General features: G+C 46.4%; 2 protein-coding genes across 6 annotated transcripts in view; both read right to left on the bottom strand.

The window, feature by feature from the left end:
• Window positions 1–26,754, bottom strand: part of LOC142476927 (uncharacterized) — a 43,242-nt gene that overhangs the window by 12,030 nt on the left and 4,458 nt on the right. For 2 of the 5 annotated variants that reach the window (XM_075582017.1, XM_075582016.1), the window contains exons 1-4: window positions 9,001–9,155; window positions 5,686–5,742; window positions 4,522–4,706; window positions 2,876–2,945 (exon numbers count right to left, since the gene is read on the bottom strand). In XM_075582017.1, coding sequence (XP_075438132.1) covers window positions 2,876–2,945; window positions 4,522–4,706; window positions 5,686–5,742; window positions 9,001–9,100 — 412 coding nt within the window. In that variant the 5' untranslated portion in view covers window positions 9,101–9,155. Of the gene's footprint in view, window positions 1–2,875; window positions 2,946–4,521; window positions 4,707–5,685; window positions 5,743–8,919; window positions 9,156–26,754 lie in introns of those variants that run through there. The other 3 variants (XM_075582020.1, XM_075582019.1, XM_075582018.1) reach the window with 3 other exon arrangements.
• LOC142476928 (transmembrane protein 243-like) lies at window positions 9,932–25,615 on the bottom strand. Its single transcript, XM_075582021.1, has 2 exons — window positions 25,121–25,615; window positions 9,932–10,006 (listed from the first exon to the last, which is right to left on the bottom strand). Exons 1-2 carry the CDS (start codon window positions 25,613–25,615, stop codon window positions 9,932–9,934), a joined length of 570 nt encoding a protein of 189 aa, XP_075438136.1.

Here is a 26,754-nt window from a genome sequence, read left to right on the forward strand (position 1 = left end):
CACACAGCGCTCCCACTGCAGCAAGGGATTCTGGGAAATGACATGCAGCCCCACCTCTCCCCATTATCCCCCAGCACACAGCGCTCCCACTGCAGCAAGGGATTCTGGGAAATGACATGCAGCCCCGCCTCTCACCATCATCCCCCAGCATACAGCGCTTCCACTGCAGCAAGGGATTCTGGGAAATGACATGCAGCCCCGCCTCTCACCATCATCCCCCAGCATACAGCGCTTCCACTGCAGCAAGGGATTCTGGGAAATGACATGCAGCCCCGCCTTTCCCCATTATCCCCCAGCACACAGCACTTCCACTGCAGCAAGGGATTCTGGGAAATGACATGCAGCCCCGCCTTTCCCCATTATCCCCCAGCACACAGCGCTCCCACTGCAGCAAGGGATTCTGGGAAATGACATGCAGCCCCGCCTCTCACCATCATCCCCCAGCACACAGCGCTCCCACTGCAGCAAGGGATTCTGGGAAATGACATGCAACCCTACCTCTCACCATCATCCCCCAGCACACAGCGCTCCCACTGCAGCAAGGGATTCTGGGAAATGACATGCAGCCCCACCTCTCCCCATTATCCCCCAGCACACAGCGCTCCCACTGCAGCAAGGGATTCTGGGAAATGACATGCAGCCCCGCCTCTCACCATCATCCCCCAGCATACAGCGCTTCCACTGCAGCAAGGGATTCTGGGAAATGACATGCAGCCCCGCCTCTCACCATCATCCCCCAGCATACAGCGCTTCCACTGCAGCAAGGGATTCTGGGAAATGACATGCAGCCCCGCCTTTCCCCATTATCCCCCAGCACACAGCACTTCCACTGCAGCAAGGGATTCTGGGAAATGACATGCAGCCCCGCCTTTCCCCATTATCCCCCAGCACACAGCGCTCCCACTGCAGCAAGGGATTCTGGGAAATGACATGCAGCCCCGCCTCTCACCATCATCCCCCAGCACACAGCGCTCCCACTGCAGCAAGGGATTCTGGGAAATGACATGCAGCCCCGCCTCTCACCATCATCCCCCAGCACACAGCGCTCCCACTGCAGCAAGGGATTCTGGGAAATGACATGCAGCCCCGCCTCTCACCATCATCCCCCAGCACACAGCGCTCCCACTGCAGCAAGGGATTCTGGGAAATGACATGCAGCCCTGCCTCTCACCATTATCACCCAGCACACAGCGCTCCCACTGCAGCAAGGGATTCTGGGAAATGACATGCAGCCCCGCCTTTCACCATTATCCCCCAGCACACAGCACTTCCACTGCAGCAAGGGATTCTGGGAAATGACATGCAGCCCCGCCTTTCACCATTATCCCCCAGCATACAGCGCTCCCACTGCAGCAAGGGATTCTGGGAAATGACATGCAGCCCCGCCTTTCACCATTATCCCCCAGCATACAGCGCTCCCACTGCAGCAAGGGATTCTGGGAAGTGACATGCAACCCTACCTCTCACCATTATCACCCAGCACACAGCGCTCCCACTGCAGCAAGGGATTCTGGGAAATGACATGCAGCCCTGCCTCTCACCATTATCACCCAGCACACAGCGCTCCCACTGCAGCAAGGGATTCTGGGAAATGACATGCAGCCCTACCTCTCACCATTATCCCCCAGCACACAGCGCTCCCACTGCAGCAAGGGATTCTGGGAAATGACATGCAGCCCCGCCTTTCACCATTATCACCCCGCACACAGCGCTTCCACTGCAGCAAGGGATTCTGGGAAATGATATGCAGCCCCGCCTCTCACCATTATCACCCAGCACACAGCGCTCCCACTGCAGCAAGGGATTCTGGGAAATGACATGCAACCCTACCTCTCACCATTATCCCCCAGCACACAGCACTTCCACTGCAGCAAGGGATTCTGGGAAATGACATGCAGCCCCGCCTTTCCCCATTATCCCCCAGCACACAGCGCTCCCACTGCAGCAAGGGATTCTGGGAAATGACATGCAGCCCCGCCTTTCTCCATTATCCCCCAGCACACAGCGCTTCCACTGCAGCAAGGGATTCTGGGAAATGACATGCAGCCCTGCCTTTCACCATTATCACCCAGCACACAGCGCTTCCACTGCAGCAAGGGATTCTGGGAAATGACATGCAGCCCCGCCTTTCACCATTATCCCCCAGCACACAGCGCTCCCACTGCAGCAAGGGATTCTGGGAAGTGACATGCAGCCCTACCTCTCACCATTATCCCCCAGCATACAGCACTTCCACTGCAGCAAGGGATTCTGGGAAATGACATGCAGCCCCGCCTCTCACCATTATCCCCCAGCATACAGCACTTCCACTGCAGCAAGGGATTCTGGGAAATGACATGCAGCCCCGCCTTTCACCATTATCCCCCAGCATACAGCGCTCCCACTGCAGCAAGGGATTCTGGGAAGTGACATGCAACCCTACCTCTCACCATTATCCCCCAGCACACAGCGCTCCCACTGCAGCAAGGGATTCTGGGAAGTGACATGCAGCCCTACATCTCACCATTATCCCCCAGCATACCGTGCTTCCACTGCAGCAAGGGATTCTGGGAAATGACATGCAGCCCTACCTCTCACCATTATCCCCCAGCATACCGTGCTTCCACTGCAGCAAGGGATTCTGGGAAGTGACATGCAACCCTACCTCTCACCATTATCCCCCAGCACACAGCGCTCCCACTGCAGCAAGGGATTCTGGGAAGTGACATGCAAATGAGCACAGTTTTTTATACACACACACACACACACACACACACACACACACACACACACACACACACACTGTTCTGTATGTGTGTGTGTAACACAGCTAGGTGGAAGGAGAATGGGATGTCTCTCCCTGCCTCTCTATTACGAGAAGTGTGTATATACGCACCCAGGGAAGACCTGCCCAGCACCACTTCAAAGATCTCCTCGTACTGAGCGTCACTGAGCGACCCTCGGTCCTGAAAAGAGGAAAACAAGATGCTTTATACAGTAATGGGACTGACCCTTTAACCCATTAAACACGTCCCTGTCATTAGGTCACTTTGCACCTACGTGGGACTGACCCTTTAACCCATTAAACACGTCCCTGTCATTAGGTCACTTTGCCCCTACGTGGGACTGACCCTTTAACCCATTAACCACGTCCCTGTCATTAGGTCACTTTGCCCCTACGTGGGACTGACCCTTTAACCCATTAAACACGTCCCTGTCATTAGGTCACTTTGCCCCTACGTGGGACTGACACTTTAACCCATTAAACACGTCCCTGTTATTAGGTCACTTTGCCCCTACGTGGGACTGACCCTTTAACCCATTAAACACGTCCCTGTCATTAGGTCACTTTGCCCCTACGTGGGACTGACCCTTTAACCCATTAAACACGTCCCTGTCATTAGGTCACTTTGCCCCTACGTGGGACTGACCCTTTAACCCATTAAACACGTCCCTGTCATTAGGTCACTTTGCCCCTACGTGGGACTGACCCTTTAACCCATTAAACACGTCCCTGTCATTAGGTCACTTTGCCCTTACGTGGGACTGACCCTTTAACCCATTAAACACGTCCCTGTCATTAGGTCACTTTGCCCCTACGTGGGACTGACCCTTTAACCCATTAAACACGTCCCTGTCATTAGGTCACTTTGCCCCTACGTGGGACTGACCCTTTAACCCATTAAACACGTCCCTGTCATTAGGTCACTTTGCCCCTATGTGGGACTGACCCTTTAACCCATTAAACACATCCCGGTCATTAGGTCACTTTGCTCCTACGTGGGACTGACCCTTTAACCCATTAAACACGTCACTGTCATTAGGTCACTTTGCCCCTACGTAGGACTGACCCTTTAACCCATTAAACACGTCCCTGTCATTAGGTCACTTTGCCCCTACGTGGGACTGACCCTTTAACCCATTAAACACGTCCCTGTCATTAGGTCACTTTGCCCCTACGTGGGACTGACCCTTTAACCCATTAAACACGTCCCTGTCATTAGGTCACTTTGCCCCTACGTAGGACTGACCCTTTAACCCATTAAACACGTCCCTGTCATTAGGTCACTTTGCCCCTACGTGGGACTAACCCTATAACCAAGTCCCTGTCATTAGGTCACTTTGCCCATACGTGGGACTGACCCTTTAACCCATTAAACACGTCCCTGTCATTAGGTCACTTTGCCCCTACGTGGGACTGACCCTTTAACCCATTAAACACGTCCCTGTCATTAGGTCACTTTGCCCCTACGTAGGACTGACCCTTTAACCCATTAAACACGTCCCTGTCATTAGGTCACTTTGCCCCTACGTGGGACTGACCCTTTAACCCATTAAACACGTCACTGTCATTAGGTCACTTTGCCCCTACGTGGGACTGACCCTTTAACCCATTAAACACGTCCCTGTCATTAGGTCACTTTGCCCCTACGTGGGACTGACCCTTTAACCCATTAAACACGTCCCTGTCAGGTCACATCCTACACATGACTGTCCCACGGACTCCTCCCACCCCACCTTCTCCCTCCCCTTCCTCTCGACCTCTCTTTTCTTTTTCTCAATCGCCGCTCCCGTCCTCTTCTCCAGCTCCGCTCCTCTCTCCCCCGCCACCACCTCCTCCTCCTCCTCTCGCCCTGCGTCACCCGACTTGCCACCTCGCTCTGGGAACCTCACAGCTTTGGTGGCCGGAGGGGCGAACCTTCTCCTTGGTGTCTCCTTGCCGGTGTCTGAGAGAGGCAACAAGGCTCCCGCGTCACATCCCATTAATAGCGGCATATATTCAATATCATGTCCAGCGGTAACTACTTACCCAAGGACGGCGCAAAAGTGTATTAACCAGATAAATATATCTATCAATAATATACATATATTAAAACCAGAGACAGAACATGAAACACAGACAGAGCTCAGTGCACATCCAATGACACCTATACACAGTACAGTGCCTAAATATATATATATATATCTTTTGAATAAAGTGGTCTTTTAGTTTAACTCTTTGGCCAAAGTGTTGTAAGCCCTTGAGCCCCTACACGGCAGACCACATCTCAAGGGTCCCTAACACTAATATAATTTCTTAATAACCTGTGCGTTACCAGGAAGAATGATTTATAATAAATCTGTCAAAATTAGTTGCATAGTTCTAAGTCTGATTGAAGCTCTTATTAACCTGTACATTACCAGGAAAAGCACTCTGTATTAGAGTTGTCGCAATCAACCTGTAAGCAGACAAGTTCCCCTGAGAGTGGGAGATGCAATGGAGTGAGCCCCTAACCATTTAAATGTGGGAGGGGGTGAGCTTCAAACTAGGGAGGAGGAAGAGCCCCCCTCCAAATCAGCCATGACCAGCTGAACAAGAATTGTAAAACATACAGGACACCTACAAGCTCATATTGAACCCCCAAAATAACCACAACATATATATAAGCGTATTATCTATCTATCATATATATATATATATATGTATATATATATATACACACACACACACACACACACACACACACACACACAGTGGCCGACAAATCACCAAAAAATCTACTGTACACTGTATATATATATATATATATATATATATATATATATACACAGTATATATATATATATACACACACACACACACACACACACACACACACACACACACACACACAGAGCGCTATAAATAAGGTAGTGTACACAGGTGCTCACGACCTGTGCCCATACCCACGCTGCCTTTCACTGTCCCCATATTGTCCCTTACAGCATCCGACGTTCGTCCCCCTGCAAGAGAGAAACAGAGGTCACACTGCGCTGTCTCTTCCAACACCAGTACCGAATCCAAGATGGCCGCACTCACACTCCCCTTCCGCATTAAAAAGATATTACGTATTAAAAAATGGTATAAATATCACTGTAAAAATACTATGATCTGCTCGTAAGCAATTGGCGGGCTCCTCGGCACACCATATCAATTTAACCCTAATTACTCCCTTTTTCAACCGCACAGTATCTCTTATTTTGGGACAACAAGTGCCCCTTACGAAGTTCCGTAGAGGAAAGAAACGCGTAGGGCGTAGTGACGTGGCGACATCACATCCCTTGGTGCGCACGGACTCAGCCTGCTGTTGTGTGAGAAACTTGTTTGCCAACAATGCCAGAAGTCACATTGTAGCTATGTACACCTATGTTATTTCTTCTACTAAGATACTCTGTTGCTGAATTTTGACAATAATCCGGAGATTTATAGTGATGTATAGTAAAATTAGGCAGCGATGTTAGAGCTGCGCTGCCTAGGAACAGCATTTATATGGTGTAGCTTAGAAATCGCCATGTTTTCAATCATGTGGACATTTTGTTGCTACCTATAGGATAAGACAGATAGTTTCTATCATTTAAAGTAAACTTATGCAGTGATGTTAGAGCTGCGCTGTTTAGTAAACAGATTTTATATTGTAGTTTAGATAAACCAGTGTTTTCCAAATGAGATTTTTGCTGAACATGTTCTGAGCTACTCCCTATATCACCACTGCAGATGATTGATATACAGTAGTGTGAAAAAGAAAATGCACCCTCTTTGAATTCTATGCTTTTACATATCAGGATTAATAACCATCATCTGTTCCTCAGCAGGTTTAAAAATTAGGTAAATACAGCCTCAGATGAACAACAACACATGACATATTCATATAATTTCCTGATAAAACTAGATTTAATTTGTAATTTGTCAGGGTCCAATGAGTGAGACCGCCTTCCAAAGAGAGATACCGCCTTCCAAAGAGAGAGACCGCCTTCCAATGAGAGACTGCCTTCCAATGAGTCAGACCGCCTTCCAAAGACAGAGACTGCCTTCCAATGAGTCAGACCGCCTTCCAATGAGTCAGACCACCTTCCAGTAAGACCGCCTTCCAATGAGACCGCCTTCCAATGAGACCGCCTTCCAATGAGACCGCCTTCCAATGAGACTGCCTTCCAATGAGACTGCCTTCCAGTAAGACTACCTTCCAGTAAGACTGCCTTCCAGTAAGTCAGACCACCTTCCAATGAGTCAGACCACTTTCCAATGAGACTGCCTTCCAATCAGAGACTGCCTTCCAATGGGATATTGCTTTCAAAAGAGACTGCCTTCCAATAAGTCGGACCACTTTCCAATGAGACTGCCTTCCAGTAAGACCGCCTTCCAATAAGATATTGCCTTCAAAAGAGATTGCCTTCCAATGAGTCAGACCGCCTTCCAAGAAGTCAGACCGCCCCAAGGAGTCAGACCACCTTATAATTAGTAAGAACGCCTTCCAATGAGAGAGACTACTTTCCAATGTGCAAAACCTTCCATTGAGACAGCCTAACATTCAAGGAAACTGCCCTCCAAAAAGGAGACTCCCTCTAATGAGACTGTCATCCAGTCAGTGTCACTGTAATATAGTGAGACTCCTAATGAGTGACTGCAATCCAGTGAGAGACTCCCTCTGAGTCAGACTGCCATCCAGTTAGACGCCCTATGAGGGAGACTGCCACCCAGTGAGTGAGACTGCATCCAGTGAGTAAGACTCCCTGAGTGAGCCTGCATCCAATGAGTGAGCCTGCATCCAGTGAGTAAGACTCCCTGAGACTGCATCCAATGAGTGAGACTGCATCCAGTGACTGAGACTCCCTGAGACTGCATCCAGTGAGACTCCCTGAGTGGGACTGCATCCAGTGAGTGAGACTGCATCCAGTGAGTGAGACTCCCCGAGTGAGACTGCATCCAGTGAGTGAGACTGCAATCCAGTGAGTGAGACTCCCCAAGTGGGACTGCATCCAGTGAGTGAGACTCCCCGAGTGGGACTGCATCCAGTGAGACTCCCTCAGTGAGACTGCATCCAGTGAGTGAGACTCCCCGAGTGGGACTGCATCCAGTGAGACTCCCTGAGTGAGACTGCATCCAGTGACTGAGACTCCCTGACTGCATCCCGTGACTGAGACTCCCTGAGACTGCATCCAGTTAGTGAGACTCCCTGAGACTGCATCCAGTGAGTGAGACTCCCTGAGTGGGACTGCATCCAGTGAGTGAGACTGCATCCAGTGAGTGAGACTCCCCGAGTGGGACTGCATCCAGTGAGTGAGACTCCCCGAGTGGGACTGCATCCAGTGAGACTCCCTCAGTGAGACTGCATCCAGTGAGTGAGACTCCCTGAGTGAGACTGACACCCAGTGAGTGAGACTCCCTCAGTGAGACTGCATCCAGTGAGTGAGACTCCCTCAGTGAGACTGCATCCAGTGAGTGGGACTCCCTGAGTGAGACTGACACCCACTGCGTGAGACTCCCTGACTGCGACTGCATCCAGTGAGTGAGACTCCCTGAGTGGGACTGCATCCAGTGAGTGAGACTCCCTGAGTGGGACTGCATCCAGTGAGAGACTCCCTGAGTGGGACTGCATCCAGTGAGTGAGACTCCCTGAGTGGGACTGCATCCAGTGAGTGAGACTCCCTGAGTGGGACTGCATCCAGTGAGTGAGACTCCCTGAGTGGGACTGCATCCAGTGAGTGAGACTCCCTGAGTGGGACTGCATCCAGTGAGTGAGACTCCGAGTGGGACTGCATCCAGTGAGTGAGACTCCGAGTGGGACTGCATCCAGTGAGTGAGACTCCCTGCCTGAGTGGGACTGCATCCAGTGAGTGATACTCCAAGTGGGACTGCATCCAGTGAGTGAGACTCCCTGCCTGAGTGGGACTGCATCCAGTGAGTAAGACTCCGTCTGAGTGGGACTGCATCCAGTGAGTGAGACTCCCTGTCTGAGTGGGACTGCATCCAGTGAGTGAGACTCCCTGCGTGAGACTGCATCCAGTGAGTGAGACTCCCTGAGACTGCACCCAGCGAGTGAGACTATAATATATCGGCTCACTCAGTGAGGCAGGGTGTCTCACTAGCAGTGAGTCCCCACGCATTCCCCAGTCTAACATCTCCCTCCCTCGGCCACTCACTCTCCTCTCTGAAAGCTACGGGTCCGAAATGGCGGCCTCACAGGGGGCCACTCTCACAAAATGGCGGCCGCGCCGACTTACACTTTCCCGCCTTTTCCTCCTTGCCCGGCGCGAGACTCCGGCACCGCCCCCCTTCTCCCTTCCTCCGACCACGTGACGCTCCTATGCCTCCTGTCTCCATTTCAAGACACGGCGCTGTCTGCGCGCTCGCCTCCCAAGCCCCGCCCACAACGATGCGGAAACCAATAGGATCGCTCCAACTCCAACTCGTACCCCCCTCCCCCCCACCCCCCCAAAAAATGAAGAGAGTAAAGTTTTGTGACGCCGCTCCCCGCGCGAGCTTTCATCTCATTGGTCGGGCGTCTTTACCTCTCAAACCTCATTGGTCAATACTTAATACCATATCAAGGGAACTCTAAATCTCCATTGGACAAGAGTTTTACATTATCAGCGGGATCCTCAACCTCATTGGTCCAGAGATTTAGCTCATTCAAACCCCATTGGTCAATAGTTTTACCTCATTAAATGGATTAAAAAAAAAAATCATTGGTCAAGAGCTTCATTTACCTCAACCAAAAGCGTTCTGAAATCCTATTGGTCCGTAGATTTACCTCAGAGGATTCGCGTCAATACGCGTCAATTAGAATTGGCTGCGTTAGCCAGACGGTTCTGTATTAGGGACGCGGGCACGGCCGCGACCAGGGAAATTACACGAAAATTGTATTTTTGCGCCGCAGCCTAACGCGGTGACGTCAACAACTAAACGCGCACGCCCCGCAGGGCGCACGCCCGCGCGCGCACCAGCGCCTGCTGTATAACAAGCCTTATTGGTCAAGAGTTTAATACTCCTCACTAATGGGGATTATCAAGATCTTTTACCTGATGCTCAAATCTGTATTGGCCAGGAGATTCACACCCCCTCCCCCCCCCTGGTGGATTAGCTCCCCCTATTGGTCAAAAGCAAATTCAACTCATCTCATTGGTCAACACCTTGACCCGATCATCTAAAATCCTATTGGCTCAGAGCTTTTGCCTGATTCTCAACCCTTAGTGGCTGAAAGTGAATCCTCATGTGCCTCCCACAGGCCTAAGCAGAGGGAGCAAAGAACATAGCGTGATAAAAGGGGGCTAACCGCCATTTTGCTTGATCCCGAATTTCCCACCGTGATTACACAAAACCACCACACAATATAAGCACTGGGACTAATGGTAGCCATTTTACTTTATGCCACAATATCCACCATCGTCTCAGTGGGGTTGTAACCAGAGGGAGGTTTTCACAGTGACGTTTGGGATTGGGGGGGGGGGAATAGATTTCTAATGGGGGAGGGAGGCTAAAAGGGGGTTATGTTATAGGGGGAGGGAGTACATTGATTTTTCTAATAGGGGGAGAGTAAAGACAATTTTTTTAATAAGGGAGACTAAAAGGGATTTCTAATAGGAGAGACTAAAAGGGATTTCTAATAGGAGAGACTAAAAGGGATTTCTAATAGGAGAGACTAAAAGGGATTTCTAATAGGAGAGAGTAAAGGGGATCTCTAATAGGAGAGAGTAAAGGGGATCTCTAATAGAGAGTAAAGGGGATCTCTAATAGAGAGAGTAAAGGGGATCTCTAATAGAGAGAGAGAGAGTAAAGGGGATCTCTAATAGAGAGAGAGTAAAGGGGATCTCTAAGAGAGAGAGAGAGAGAGTAAAGGGGATTTCTAATAGGGGGAGAGTAAAGGGGATTACTAATAGGGAGAGAGAGAGTAAAGGGGATTTCTAATAGGGGGAGAGAGTAAAGGGGATTTCTAATAGGGGGAGAGACTAAAAGGGATTTCTAATAGGAGAGACTAAAAGGGATTTCTAATAGGAGAGACTAAAAGGGATTTCTAATAGGAGAGAGTAAAGGGGATCTCTAATAGGAGAGAGTAAAGGGGATCTCTAATAGAGAGTAAAGGGGATCTCTAATAGAGAGAGTAAAGGGGATCTCTAATAGAGAGAGAGAGAGAGTAAAGGGGATCTCTAATAGAGAGAGAGTAAAGGGGATCTCTAAGAGAGAGAGAGAGAGAGTAAAGGGGATTTCTAATAGGGGGAGAGTAAAGGGGATTACTAATAGGGAGAGAGAGAGTAAAGGGGATTTCTAATAGGGGGAGAGAGTAAAGGGGATTTCTAATAGGGGGAGAGTAAAGACAATTTTTTTTAATAAGGGAGACTAAAAGGGATTTCTAATAGGAGAGACTAAAAGGGATTTCTAATAGGAGAGACTAAAAGGGATTTCTAATAGGAGAGAGTAAAGGGGATCTCTAATAGAGAGAGTAAAGGGGATCTCTAATAGAGAGAGTAAAGGGGATCTCTAATAGAGAGAGAGAGAGAGAGAGAGAGTAAAGGGGATCTCTAATAGAGAGAGAGTAAAGGGGATCTCTAAGAGAGAGAGAGAGTAAAGGGGATTTCTAATAGGGGGAGAGAGTAAAGGGGATTTCTAATAGGGGGAGAGAGTAAAGGGGATTTCTAATAGGGGGAGAGTAAAGGGGATTACTAATAGGGAGAGAGAGTAAAGGGGATTTCTAATAGGGGGAGAGAGTAAAGCGGATTTCTAATAGGGGGAGAGAGTAAAGGGGATTTCTAATAGGGGGAGAGAGTAAAGGGGATTTCTAATAGGGGGAGAGAGTAAAGGGGATTTCTAATAGGGGGAGAGAGTAAAGGGGATTACTAATAGGGAGAGAGAGTAAAGGGGATTTCTAATAGGGGAGAGAGTAAAGGATATTTCTAATAGGGGGAGAGAGGAAAGGGGATTTCTTTATAAGGGTGAGTAAATGGATAGGGGGAGAGTAAAGGGGATTTCTAATAGAGGGAGAGTAAAGGGGATTTCTAATAGGGAGAGAGTAAAGGGGATTGCTAATAGGGAGAGAGAGTAAAGGGGATTTCTAATAGGGAGAGAGTAAAGGGGATTGCTAATAGGGAGAGAGAGTAAAGGGGATTTCTAATGGGGAGAGTAAAGGGGATTTCTAATAGGGAGAGAGAGTAAAGGGGATTTCTAATAGGGAGAGAGTAAAGGGGATTTCTAATAGGGGGAGAGAGTAAAGGGGGATTTCTAATAGGGGGAGAGTAAAGGGGATTACTAATAGGGAGAGAGAGTAAAGGGGATTTCTAATAGGGAGAGAGAGTAAAGGGGATTTCTAATAGGGGGAGAGAGTAAAGGGGATTTCTAATAGGGAGAGAGAGTAAAGGGGATTTCTAATAGGGGGAGAGAGTAAAGGGGGATTTCTAATAGGGGGAGAGAGTAAAGGATATTTCTAATAGGGGGAGAGAGTAAAGGATATTTCTAATAGGGGGAGAGAGGAATGGGGATTTCTTTATAAGGGTGAGTAAATGGATAGGGAGAGAGAGTAAAGGGGGATTTCTAATAGGGGGAGAGTAAAGGGGATTTCTAATAGGGGGGAGAGTAAAGGGGATTTCTAATAGGGGGAGCGTAAAGGGGATTTCTAATAGGGGGGAGAGTAAAGGGGATTTCTAATAGGGGAGAGAGTAAAGGGGATTTCTAATAGGGGGAGAGTAAAGGGGATTTCTAATAGGGGGAGAGTAAAGGGGATTTCTAATAGGGGGGAGAGTAAAGGGGATTTCTAATAGGGGGAGAGTAAAGGGGATTTCTAATAGGGAGAGAGAGAGTAAAGGGGATTTCTAATAGGGAGAGAGAGTAAAGGGGATTTCTAATAGGGAGAGAAAGTAAAGGGGATTTCTAATAGGGGGAGAGTAAAGGGGATTTCTAATAGGGGGATAGAGTAAAGGGGATTTCTAATAGGGGGAGAGTAAAGGGGATTTCTAATAGGGAGAGAGAGTAAAGGGGATTTCTAATAGGGGGAGAGTAAAGGGGATTTCTAATAGGGAGAGAGAGTAAAGGGGATTTCTAATAGGGGGAGCGTAAAGGGGATTTCTAATAGGGAGAGAGAGTAAAGGGGATTTCTAATAGGGGGAGCGTAAAGGGGATTTCTAATAGGGGGAGAGTAAAGGGGATTTCTAATAGGGAGAGAGAGTAAAGGGGATTTCTAATAGGGGGAGAGAGTAAAGGGGATTTCTAATAGGGGGAGAGTAAAGGGGATTTCTAATAGGGAGAGAGAGTAAAGGGGATTTCTAATAGGGAGAGAGAGTAAAGGGGATTTCTTATAGGGAGAGAGAGAGTAAAGGGGATTTCTAATAGGGGGAGAGAGTAAAGGGGATTTCTAATAGGGAGAGAGTAAAGGGGATTTCTAATAGGGGAAGAGAGTAAAGGGGATTTCTAATAGGGGGAGAAAGTAAAGGGGATTTCTAATAAGGGGAGAGAGTAAAGGGGATTTCTAATAGGGAGAGAGTAAAGGGGATTTCTAATAGGGAGAGAGAGTAAAGGGGATTTCTAATAGGGGGAGAGAGTAAAGGGGATTTCTAATAGGGGGAGAGAGTAAAGGGGATTTCTAATAGGGGGAGAGAGTAAAGGGGATTTCTAATAGGGAGAGAGAGTAAAGGGGATTTCTAATAGGGAGAGAAAGTAAAGGGGATTTCTAATAGGGGGAGAGATTAAAGGGGATTTCTAATAGGGGGAGAGTAAAGGGGATTTCTAATAGGGGGAGAGAGTAAAGGGGATTTCTAATAGGGGGAGAGAGTAAAGGGGATTTCTAATAGGGGGAGAGTAAAGGGGATTTCTAATAGGGAGAGAGAGTAAAGGGGATTTCTAATAGGGGGATAGAGTAAAGGGGATTTCTAATAGGGGGAGAGAGTAAAGGGGATTTCTAATAGGGGGAGAGAGTAAAGGGGATTTCTAATAGGGGGAGAGTAAAGGGGATTTCTAATAGGGAGAGAGAGTAAAGGGGATTTCTAATAGGGGGATAGAGTAAAGGGGATTTCTAATAGGGGGAGAGAGTAAAGGGGATTTCTAATAGGGAGAGAGAGTAAAGGGGATTTCTAATAGGGGGAGCGTAAAGGGGATTTCTAATAGGGAGAGAGTAAAGGGGATTTCTAGTAGGGAGAGAGAGTAAAGGGGATTGCTAATAGGGAGAGAGAGTAAAGGGGATTTCTAATAGGGAGAGAGAGTAAAGGGGATTTCTAATAGGGGGATAGAGTAAAGGGGATTTCTAATAGGGGGAGAGAGTAAAGGGGATTTCTAATAGGGAGAGAGAGTAAAGGGGATTTCTAATAGGGGGAGAGTAAAGGGGATTTCTAATAGGGGGAGAGAGTAAAGGGGATTACTAATAGGGAGAGAGAGTAAAGGGGATTTCTAATAGGGGGAGAGTAAAGGGGATTTCTAATAGGGGGAGAGAGTAAAGGGGATTTCTAATAGGGAGAGAAAGTAAAGGGGATTTCTAATAGGGGGAGAGTAAAGGGGATTTCTAATAGGGAGAGAGTAAAGGGGATTTCTAATAGGGAGAGAGTAAAGGGGATTTCTAGTAGGGAGCGAGAGTAAAGGGGATTTCTAATAGGGGGAGAGAGTAAAGGGGATTTCTAATAGGGAGAGAGAGTAAAGGGGATTTCTAATAGGGAGAGAGAGTAAAGGGGATTTCTAATAGGGGGAGAGTAAAGGGGATTTCTAATAGGGGGAGAGAGTAAAGGGGATTTCTAATAGGGAGAGAGAGTAAAGGGGATTTCTAATAGGGAGAGAGAGTAAAGGGGATTTCTAATAGGGGGAGAGTAAAGGGGATTTCTAATAGGGAGAGAGAGTAAAGGGGATTTCTAATAGGGAGAGAGAGTAAAGGGGATTTCTAATAGGGGGAGAGTAAAGGGGATTTCTAATAGGGAGAGAGAGTAAAGGGGATTTCTAATAGGGGGAGAGTAAAGGGGATTTCTAATAGGGGGGAGAGTAAAGGGGATTTCTAATAGGGGGTGAGTAAAGGGGATTTCTAATAGGGGGGAGAGTAAAGGGGATTACTAATAGGGGGATAGAGTAAAGGGGATTTCTAATAGGGGGTGAGTAAAGGGGATTTCTAATAGGGAGAGAGAGTAAAGGGGATTTCTAATAGGGGGAGAGTAAAGGGGATTTCTAATAGGGAGAGAGTAAAGGGGATTTCTAATAGGGGGGAGCGTAAAGGGGATTTCTAATAGGGAGAGAGTAAAGGGGATTGCTAATAGGGAGAGAGAGTAAAGGGGATTTCTAATAGGGAGAGAGTAAAGGGGATTGCTAATAGGGAGAGAGAGAGTAAAGGGGATTTCTAATGGGGAGAGTAAAGGGGATTTCTAATAGGGAGAGAGAGTAAAGGGGATTTCTAATAGGGAGAGAGTAAAGGGGATTTCTAATAGGGGGAGAGAGTAAAGGGGGATTTCTAATAGGGGGAGAGTAAAGGGGATTACTAATAGGGAGAGAGAGTAAAGGGGATTTCTAATAGGGAGAGAGAGTAAAGGGGATTTCTAATAGGGGGAGAGAGTAAAGGGGATTTCTAATAGGGAGAGAGAGTAAAGGGGATTTCTAATAGGGGGAGAGAGTAAAGGGGGATTTCTAATAGGGGGAGAGAGTAAAGGATATTTCTAATAGGGGGAGAGAGTAAAGGATATTTCTAATAGGGGGAGAGAGTAAAGGGGATTTCTAATAGGGGGAGAGAGTAAAGGGGGATTTCTAATAGGGGGAGAGAGTAAAGGATATTTCTAATAGGGGGAGAGAGTAAAGGATATTTCTAATAGGGGGAGAGAGGAATGGGGATTTCTTTATAAGGGTGAGTAAATGGATAGGGAGAGAGAGTAAAGGGGGATTTCTAATAGGGGGAGAGTAAAGGGGATTTCTAATAGTGGGAGAGTAAAGGGGATTTCTAATAGGGGGGAGAGTAAAGGGGATTTCTAATAGGGGGAGCGTAAAGGGGATTTCTAATAGGGGGGAGAGTAAAGGGGATTTCTAATAGGGGGGAGAGTAAAGGGGATTTCTAATAGGGGGAGAGTAAAGGGGATTTCTAATAGGGGGGAGAGTAAAGGGGATTTCTAATAGGGGGAGAGTAAAGGGGATTTCTAATAGGGAGAGAGAGAGTAAAGGGGATTTCTAATAGGGAGAGAGAGTAAAGGGGATTTCTAATAGGGAGAGAAAGTAAAGGGGATTTCTAATAGGGGGAGAGTAAAGGGGATTTCTAATAGGGGGATAGAGTAAAGGGGATTTCTAATAGGGGGAGAGTAAAGGGGATTTCTAATAGGGAGAGAGAGTAAAGGGGATTTCTAATAGGGGGAGAGTAAAGGGGATTTCTAATAGGGAGAGAGAGTAAAGGGGATTTCTAATAGGGGGAGAGTAAAGGGGATTTCTAATAGGGAGAGAGAGTAAAGGGGATTTCTAATAGGGGGAGCGTAAAGGGGATTTCTAATAGGGGGAGAGTAAAGGGGATTTCTAATAGGGAGAGAGAGTAAAGGGGATTTCTAATAGGGGGAGAGAGTAAAGGGGATTTCTAATAGGGGGAGAGTAAAGGGGATTTCTAATAGGGAGAGAGAGTAAAGGGGATTTCTAATAGGGGGAGAGAGTAAAGGGGATTTCTAATAGGGGGAGAGTAAAGGGGATTTCTAATAGGGAGAGAGAGTAAAGGGGATTTCTAATAGGGAGAGAGAGTAAAGGGGATTTCTTATAAGGAGAGAGAGAGTAAAGGGGATTTCTAATAGGGGGAGAGAGTAAAGGGGATTTCTAATAGGGAGAGAGTAAAGGGGATTTCTAATAGGGGAAGAGAGTAAAGGGGATTTCTAATAGGGGGAGAGAGTAAAGGGGATTTCTAATAGGGGGAGAGAGTAAAGGGGATTTCTAATAGGGAGAGAGTAAAGGGGATTTCTAATAGGGAGAGAGAGTAAAGGGGATTTCTAATAGGGGGAGAGAGTAAAGGGGATTTCTAATAGGGGGAGAGAGTAAAGGGGATTTCTAATAGGGGGAGAGAGTAAAGGGGATTTCTAATAGGGGGAGAGAGTAAAGGGGATTTCTAATAGGGAGAGAGAGTAAAGGGGATTTCTAATAGGGAGAGAAAGTAAAGGGGATTTCTAATAGGGGGAGAGATTAAAGGGGATTTCTAATAGGGGGAGAGAGTAAAGGGGATTTCTAATAGGGGGAGAGTAAAGGGCATTTCTAATAGGGAGAGAGAGTAAAGGGGATTTCTAATAGGGGGATAGAGTAAAGGGGATTTCTAATAGGGGGAGAGAGTAAAGGGGATTTCTAATAGGGAGAGAGAGTAAAGGGGATTTCTAATAGGGGGAGAGTAAAGGGGATTTCTAATAGGGGGAGAGAGTAAAGGGGATTACTAATAGGGAGAGAGAGTAAAGGGGATTTCTAATAGGGGGAGAGTAAAGGGGATTTCTAATAGGGGGAGAGAGTAAAGGGGATTTCTAATAGGGAGAGAAAGTAAAGGGGATTTCTAATAGGGGGAGAGTAAAGGGGATTTCTAATAGGGAGAGAGTAAAGGGGATTTCTAATAGGGAGAGAGTAAAGGGGATTTCTAGTAGGGAGAGAGAGTAAAGGGGATTTCTAATAGGGGGAGAGAGTAAAGGGGATTTTTAATAGGGAGAGAGAGTAAAGGGGATTTCTAATAGGGAGAGAGAGTAAAGGGGATTTCTAATAGGGGGAGAGTAAAGGGGATTTCTAATAGGGGGAGAGAGTAAAGGGGATTTCTAATAGGGAGAGAGAGTAAAGGGGATTTCTAATAGGGAGAGAGAGTAAAGGGGATTTCTAATAGGGGGAGAGTAAAGGGGATTTCTAATAGGGAGAGAGAGTAAAGGGGATTTCTAATAGGGAGAGAGAGTAAAGGGGATTTCTAATAGGGGGAGAGTAAAGGGGATTTCTAATAGGGAGAGAGAGTAAAGGGGATTTCTAATAGGGGGAGAGTAAAGGGGATTTCTAATAGGGGGGAGAGTAAAGGGGATTTCTAATAGGGGGTGAGTAAAGGGGATTTCTAATAGGGGGGAGAGTAAAGGGGATTACTAATAGGGGGATAGAGTAAAGGGGATTTCTAATAGGGGGTGAGTAAAGGGGATTTCTAATAGGGAGAGAGAGTAAAGGGGATTTCTAATAGGGGGAGAGTAAAGGGGATTTCTAATAGGGAGAGAGTAAAGGGGATTTCTAATAGGGGGGAGCATAAAGGGGATTTCTAATAGGGGGAGCGTAAAGGGGATTTCTAATAGGGGGGAGAGTAAAGGGGATTGCTAATAGGGAGAGAGTAAAGGGGATTTCTAATAGGGGGAGAGAGTAAAGGGGATTTCTAATAGGGGGAGCGTAAAGGGGATTTCTAATAGGGGGAGAGAGTAAAGGGGATTTCTAATAGGGAGAGAGAGTAAAGGGGATTTCTAATAGGGGGAGCGTAAAGGGGTTTCTAATAGGGGGAGCGTAAAGGGGATTTCTAATAGGGGGGAGTGTAAAGGGGATTGCTAATAGGGGGGAGAGTAAAGGGGATTTCTAATAGGGGGAGAGTAAAGGGGATTTCTAATAGGGGGAGAGTAAAGGGGATTTCTAATAGGGGGAGAGAGTAAAGGGGATTTCTAATAGGGAGAGAGAGTAAAGGGGATTTCTAATAGGGAGAGAAAGTAAAGGGGATTTCTAATAGGGGGAGAGTAAAGGGGATTTCTAATAGGGAGAGAGTAAAGGGGATTTCTAATAGGGAGAGAGTAAAGGGGATTTCTAATAGGGAGAGAGAGTAAGGGGATTTCTAATAGGGGGAGAGAGTAAAGGGGATTTCTAATAGGGAGAGAGTAAAGGGGATTTCTAATAGGGGGAGAGAGTAAAGGGGATTTCTAATAGGGGGAGAGAGTAAAGGGGATTTCTAATAGGGGGAGAGAATAAAGGGGATTACTAATAGGGGGAGAGAGTAAAGGGGAATACTAATAGGGGGAGAGAGAAAAGGGGATTTCTAATAGGGGGAGAGAGTAAAGGGGATTTCTAATAGGGGGAGAGAGTAAAGGGGATTACTAATAGGGGGAGAGAGAAAAGGGGATTTCTAATAGGGAGAGAGAGTAAAGGGGATTTCTAATAGGGAGAGTGAGTAAAGGGGATTTCTAATAGGGGGAGAGTAAAGGGGATTTCTAATAGGGGGGAGAGTAAAGGGGATTTCTAATAGGGAGAGAGTAAAGGGGATTTCTAATAGGGGGAGAGAGTAAAGGGGATTTCTAATAGGGAGAGAGTAAAGGGGATTTCTAATAGGGAGAGTGAGTAAAGGGGATTTCTAATAGGGGGAGAGTAAAGGGGATTTCTAATAGGGGGGAGAGTAAAGGGGATTTCTAATAGGGAGAGAGTAAAGGGGATTTCTAATAGGGGGAGAGAGTAAAGGGGATTTCTAATGGGGAGAGAGTAAAGGGGATTTCTAATAGGGGGAGAGTAAAGGGGATTTCTAATAGGGAGAGAGTAAAGGGGATTTCTAATAGGGGGAGAGTAAAGGGGATTTCTAATAGGGGGAGAGAGTAAAGGGGATTTCTAATAGGGGGAGAGAGTAAAGGGGATTTCTAATAGGGGGGGGGGTAAAGGGGATTTCTAATAGGGAGAGAGAGTAAAGTGGATTTCTAATAGGGGGAGAGAGTAAAGGGGATTTCTAATAGGGAGAGAGTAAAGGGGATTTCTAATAGGGGGAGAGAGTAAAGGGGATTTCTAATAGGGGGAGAGAGTAAAGGGGATTTCTAATAGGGGGAGAGAGTAAAGGGGATTTCTAATAGGGGGAGAGAGTAAAGGGGATTTCTAATAGGGGGAGAGAGTAAAGGGGATTTCTAATAGGGGGAGAGAGTAAAGGGGATTTCTAATAGGGAGAGAGTAAAGGGGATTTCTAATAGGGAGAGTGTAAAGGGGATTTCTAATAGGGAGAGAGAGTAAAGGGGATTGCTAATAGGGGGAGAGAGTAAAGGGTATTTCTAATAGAGGGAGAGTAAAGGGGATTTCTAATAGGGAGAGAGAGTAAAGGGTATTTCTAATAGGGAGAGAGAGTAAAGGGGATTTCTAATAGGGGGAGAGTAAAGGGGATTTCTAATAGGGGGAGAGAGTAAAGGGGATTTCTAATAGGGGGAGAGTAAAGGGGATTTCTAGTAGGGAGAGAGAGTAAAGGGGATTTCTAATAGGGAGAGAGAGTAAAGGGGATTTCTAATAGGGGGAGAGAGTAAAGGGGATTTCTAATAGGGGGAGAGAATAAAGGGGATTACTAATAGGGGGAGAGAGTAAAGGGGAATACTAATAGGGGGAGAGAGAAAAGGGGATTTCTAATAGGGGGAGAGAGTAAAGGGGATTTCTAATAGGGGGAGAGAATAAAGGGGATTACTAATAGGGGGAGAGAGTAAAGGGGAATACTAATAGGGGGAGAGAGTAAAGGGGATTTCTAATAGGGGGAGAGTAAAGGGGATTTCTAATAGGGGGGAGAGTAAAGGGGATTTCTAATAGGGAGAGAGTAAAGGGGATTTCTAATAGGGGGAGAGAGTAAAGGGGATTTCTAATAGGGGGAGAGAGTAAAGGGGATTTCTAATAGGGGGAGAGAGTAAAGGGGATTTCTAATAGGGGGAGAGAGTAAAGGGGATTTCTAATATGGAGAGTAAAGGGGATTTCTAATAGGGGGAGAGTAAAGGGGATTTCTAATAGGGGGAGAGAGTAAAGGGGATTACTAATAGGGGGAGAGAGTAAAGGGGATTTCTAATAGGGAGAGAGAGTAAATGGGATTTCTAATAGGGGGAGAGAGTAAAGGGGATTTCTAATAGGGGAGAGAGTAAAGGGGATTTCTAATAGGGGGAGAGAGTAAAGGGGATTTCTAATAGGGGGAGAGAGTAAAGGGGATTTCTAATAGGGAGAGAGAGTAAAGGGGATTTCTAATAGGGAGAGAGTAAAGGGGATTGCTAATAGGGGGAGAGAGTAAAGGGGATTTCTAATAGGGGGAGAGAGTAAAGGGGATTTCTAATAGGGGGAGAGTAAAGGGGATTTCTAATAGGGGGGAGAGTAAAGGGGATTTCTAATAGGGGGGAGAGTAAAGGGGATTGCTAATAGGGGGAGAGAGTAAAGGATATTTCTAATAGGGAGAGAGTAAAGGGGATTTCTAATAGGGGGAGAGAGGAAAGGGGATTTCTTTATAAGGGTGAGTAAATGGATAGGGAGAGAGAGTAAAGGGGATTTCTAATAGGGGGAGAGTAAAGGGGATTTCTAATATGGAGAGAGTAAAGGGGATTTCTAATAGGGGGGAGAGTAAAGGGGATTTCTAATAGGGGGGAGAGTAAAGGGGATTGCTAATAGGGGGAGAGAGTAAAGGGGATTTCTAATAGGGAGAGAGAGTAAAGGGGATTTCTAATAGGGGGAGAGTAAAGGGGATTTCTAATAGGGAGAGAGAGTAAAGGGGATTTCTAATAGGGAGAGAGTAAAGGGGATTTCTAATAGGGGGAGAGAGTAAAGGGGATTTCTAATAGGGGGAGAGAGTAAAGGGGATTTCTAATAGGGGGAGAGAGTAAAGGGGATTTCTAATAGGGGGAGAGAGTAAAGGGGATTTCTAATAGGGGGAGAGAGTAAAGGGGATTTCTAATAGGGAGAGAGAGTAAAGGGGATTTCTAATAGGGGGAGAGTAAAGGGGATTTCTAGTAGGGAGAGAGAGTAAAGGGGATTTCTAATAGGGGGTGAGTAAAGGGGATTTCTAATAGGGAGAGAGTAAAGGGGATTTCTAATAGGGAGAGAGTAAAGGGGATTTCTAATAGGGGGAGAGTAAAGGGGATTTCTAATAGGGGGAGAGAGTAAAGGGGATTACTAATAGGGGGAGAGAGTAAAGGGGATTACTAATAGGGGGAGAGAGTAAAGGGATTTCTAATAGGGGGAGAGTAAAGGGGATTTCTAATAGGGAGAGAGAGTAAAGTGGATTTCTAACAGGGGGAGAGAGTAAAGGGGATTTCTAATAGGGAGAGAGTAAAGGGGATTTCTAATAGGGAGAGAGTAAAGGGGATTTCTAATAGGGGGAGAGAGTAAAGGGGATTACTAATAGGGGGAGAGAGTAAAGGGATTTCTAATAGGGGGAGAGTAAAGGGGATTTCTAATAGGGAGAGAGAGTAAAGTGGATTTCTAACAGGGGGAGAGAGTAAAGGGGATTTCTAATAGGGAGAGAGTAAAGGGGATTTCTAATAGGGGGAGAGTAAAGGGGATTTCTAATAGGGGGAGAGAGTAAAGGGGATTGCCAATAGGGGGGAGAGTAAAGGGGATTTCTAATAGGGGGAGAGTAAAGGGGATTTCTAGTAGGGAGAGAGAGTAAAGGTGATTTCTAATAGGGAGAGAGAGTAAAGGGGATTTCTAATAGGGGGTGAGTAAAGGGGATTTCTAATAGGGAGAGAGAGTAAAGGGGATTTCTAATAGGGGGAGAGAGTAAAGGGATTTCTAATAGGGGGAGAGTAAAGGGGAATACTAATAGGGGGAGAGTAAAGGGGATTTCTAATAGGGAGAGAGTAAAGGGGATTTCTAATAGGGGGAGAGAGTAAAGGGGATTACTAATAGGGGGAGAGAGTAAAGGGGATTTCTAATAGGGAGAGAGAGTAAAGTGGATTTCTAACAGGGGGAGAGAGTAAAGGGGATTTCTAATAGGGAGAGAGTAAAGGGGATTTCTAATAGGGAGAGAGTAAAGGGGATTTCTAATAGGGGGAGAGAGTAAAGGGGATTACTAATAGGGGGAGAGAGTAAAGGGGATTACTAATAGGGGGAGAGAGTAAAGGGGATTTCTAATAGGGGGAGAGTAAAGGAGATCTCTAATAGGGAGAGAGTAAAGGGGATTTCTAATAGGGGGAGAGTAAAGGGGATTTCTAATAGGGGGAGAGAGTAAAGGGGATTGCCAATAGGGGGGAGAGTAAAGGGGATTTCTAATAGGGGGAGAGTAAAGGGGATTTCTAATAGGGAGAGAGTAAAGGGGATTTCTAATAGGGGGAAAGAGTAAAGGGGATTACTAATAGGGAGAGAGTAAAGGGGATTTCTAATAGGGGGAGAGTAAAGGGGATTTCTAATAGGGGGAGAGAGTAAAGGGAATTTCTAATAGGGGGAGAGTAAAGGGGATTTCTAATAGGGGGAGAGTAAAGGGGATTTCTAATAGGGGGAGAGAGTAAAGGGGATTTCTAATAGGGAGAGAGTAAAGGGGATTTCTAATAGGGAGAGAGTAAAGGGGATTTCTAATAGGGGGAGAGAGTAAAGGGGATTACTAATAGGGAGAGAGTAAAGGGGATTTCTAATAGGGGGAGAGTAAAGGGGATTTCTAATAGGGGGAGAGAGTAAAGGGGATTACTAATAGGGAGAGAGTAAAGGGGATTTATAATAGGGGGAGAGTAAAGGGGATTTCTAATAGGGGGAGAGAGTAAAGGGGATTTCTAATAGGGAGAGAGTAAAGGGGATTTCTAATAGGGGGAGAGAGTAAAGGGGATTACTAATAGGGAGAGAGTAAAGGGGATTTCTAATAGGGGGAGAGTAAAGGGGATTTCTAATAGGGGGAGAGAGTAAAGGGGATTGCCAATAGGGGGGAGAGTAAAGGGGATTTCTAATAGGGGGAGAGTAAAGGGGATTTCTAATAGGGAGAGAGTAAAGGGGATTTCTAATAGGGGGAGAGAGTAAAGGGGATTACTAATAGGGAGAGAGAGTAAAGGGGATTTCTAATAGGGAAAGTGTAAAGGGGATTTCTAATAGGGGGAGAGTAAAGGGGATTTCTAATAGGGAAAGTGTAAAGGGGATTTCTAATAGGGGGAGAGTAAAGGGGATTTCTAACCGGGGGAGAGAGTAAAGGGGATTTCTAATAGGGGGAGTAAAGGGGATTTCGAATAGATCCCTAAAGATCACTTTGAGGATACACACAAAAGTGCGACTAAACTTCACGTTTAGTGGCAAATAATATTTGAGGTGAAATTACCATAGTGACAAAATCTGGTGAGAAATGGAATAAAATACAACCCCGTACCCAACCCCCTTCTTCGTGTTGCAATTGGCTGAGGTGGCGGCTCCCATCACAGAAACAACGCCCCTGTCACGTCTACAAAAGGAATTCACCAACAGCCAGAGCACTCCGGCACGTGAATTCACTTCGAGGAGAAAGACGGGAGTCCCCCCCCCCAAAAAAAACGTCTCCGTATTCCTCACCCCCCACATCCGACCACCGAACAACTTCCAGTGGCAGGAGAACGTATTGCTACCAAATGGACGATAAGATGTCGAACGTCAACCGAGACCAAGACCACCCCGACTCCAGTCACCAAGCTACAATACGCTGTAGTGTCCGACTCAACCGGCGGTCATTGGACCAAATCCGGCCCTGAGGTGGCCCATGGACAAAATCCGGGCCAGAGGTGGCCCTTGTACTGTCTGCTTGCGCTATTTTTATTGTAGTTGTTCAGGCAGGTAATTGCTATCTTTTCCTTAAGCTAAGCTAATAGAAATGGTACAGGTGTTATCGATGCTTGCAAATTCTTCAAGTTCAATTTTATTTAATTTTTTTTTATCTTTAAATTTTACCAAAATGACATTATAATAATACACCAGTGGCTCTGGTAATACTGGTAATAATCATACGTTTGTATAATGTTCATAAAATTCAATAAATCCGGATCACCCATAATGACAATGGGAAGGATAAATACCTTGAATCAATGCTATTCCCGATTTCGGAGAGTAGAACTTGAGTCGCAGTATCTGGAGGGGACGTCAGGGGAAGGCCAAAACATGGCAGACTCTAACCCCCTCACAGCATACAAGAAACAGTCTCCTGGGATACGGCTCACACAACAGCAAAATGTGTAAGAATCCTTTTACGCACCACCCTCTGGAAGGTGTCTGGCGGTAGGGTGCTCCCTGCTCACAATTGAGAATCGGGAGTGGAGCCACCCTGGGGGAAGAGATGGCGGTGCAGCAGAGAGAACTCTGACGCGTTTCGAGGCATGTGTGCGCTTTATCAAAGAGATCTAGTTCTTATATTTTACGATGTTGCCTACGGTCCAACAAATACGTTTTTTGTTTTTTTTTGTTTCTCTTATTTATTTAAACCTTCATATTCAAAATGTCTTCTCACAGCCTATTATTACAGACTTGGTGATGTGGAAGAGTACTTACTGGCATCTGTTGCATAGTAAAAAAAAGAAACTACTCTCATACTTAAACAAAATAAAGAATATTTGTTATAATGTGTACTAAGATTTTGTTCCTTCTGAATATACCACGTTTTTAAATCTGTCAAACTAAAAAAAAAGTGTGCCAAACAGCGGCTTTCACCAGCACGTCCTTTAAGTGCAACAACGGTTTAAAAAAATAAAATAAAAAATAGTAGTCTCTTATGGCAGCAACACTTCCCCTCACAAAAGGGGTCAGTGTGATGATGGAAGTCCCGTGATGGTTCCACCTTCCTGCAGCATCACGGTGGAACGCGCTTTCCCGATGCTGCCTATCGATTAGGATCGCCCTGTGCTTCATTCCCCCCACATCATGGAAGTATAAGTTGGCACATATACATAACATGACGACAGAAGATAAACTATAATAGATCAGATTTCTAAACTTGGGCTCCAGGTCCCCTTGCCGATACCAGAAAATAAGTATGAGGCCAGTAACGGAGCGCGGGAAAACGCCGACGGCAAAGAAAACACTCGCTGGTTTCGGAGGTGGTCGAGGAAAGACAAAAGCACGGATAAATGTTACCAGTACCAGCAGGCATGTTAATCCACCAACAACTAAGTTAACGATTCTATCCCTTGCGGAGGTCTCTCCAAACAAAGGTCTGTTATCTAGTCCACCGGCTCCATAGGTCCTGGTGGTATAGTCCTCCATTATAAACGGAGAAGCTTCTTCAGTCATTAACCTAACGTTTTTGTGTATTGTACCATACACCCTGCAGCAGGAAGGCAGGTGCCTTCAGAACATGGCACAGAGCTGGACTTGTGCAGGGACAGCATACACCTGTGGTGGGAGACCCCAAAGTTTGGATCTTTGCTGAAGAGCGACGATCCTCAGAATGTTCCCATCATGGTGATCCGCTTTCTGCAGCATCCCGGCGGTGATGGGGTGAGCGTCCGCGCGCCGCCTCGGAGCGGTTACCCCGACCATAAATACGCTTTTAATTGACCTCTGAGCGACCCAGCCTTATTCTACCACCTATCTCTTCCCCCACGGGACGCCACTCCTGATGCAAGAAACTGAGACTGAGGCTCATCGCTCAGAAGACCAAGGCCCTCCATCAACAAGCTCCCAATGAGCAGTCCTCAGCACCGGGTCTCAACAAAGAGACACCGGAGAACGTGGTGAATGTCCCTAATCTCAGGAGCCGTCTCTCACAGGAGGCGGACATCACCAAAGAAATCCAACATCGCTTGAAATATGCAGTCTTCGGTCGCCGGAGGAAGTATGTGTTCGAAGGTCGCGACATCAGATCAAGAACCAAGCTCATGGTCTGTCAATCAGTCATGATCCCCCACCTTATAGTATTGAGCCGAAATGTGGACAACGTAAAGGATAGAAGAATGATAAATTGCTGCACACTATTATAATCAGATAAAAGGGGATACAACTACCGGTGCTCCTGGTTCAGGATTCTCTGTATCAATCCAGGGTACAACGAAGGGAAGAGAATCAGGCCTCCACGAATTTGCTCAATAAACTAATTTATTGCCAATAGACTTCACGTTTCGGCCACACAGAAATAGCCATTTCTGCTTTTGAGAAAGGCCTGTGTGGCCAAAACGTTACGTCTATTGGCAATAAATTAGTTTATTGAGCAAATCCGTGGAGCCCCGATTTTCTTCCCTTCGACAACGTAAAGGAGACACCTCAAGATTCTGGAGAACATCAACACCGCCTGCAGAAGATCCTTCGAAAAGAGTCGGAAAGCAGAGGCGTCCTCCAGCAAATACCACGAGCTTCGAGGCGATGATCACCCGACTTCAACAGCGCTGGGCCGGCCAGATCTTCCGGACGCCCAACTCCTAAAGCCAGATTTA

Source organism: Ascaphus truei, unplaced genomic scaffold (assembly GCF_040206685.1).
Source record: "Ascaphus truei isolate aAscTru1 unplaced genomic scaffold, aAscTru1.hap1 HAP1_SCAFFOLD_1795, whole genome shotgun sequence".
Lineage (NCBI taxonomy): Eukaryota > Metazoa > Chordata > Amphibia > Anura > Ascaphidae > Ascaphus > Ascaphus truei.

Coding starts and splice junctions, on each gene's coding strand:
- LOC142476928 (XM_075582021.1), bottom strand. CDS start 25,615: ATGACTGAAGAAGCTTCTCCGTTTATAATGGAGGACTATACCACCAGG. Junction 10,007..25,120: donor TCATCACACTGACCCCTTTT/GTGAGGGGAAGT, acceptor CCCTCTGCTTAG/GCCTGTGGGAGGCACATGAG.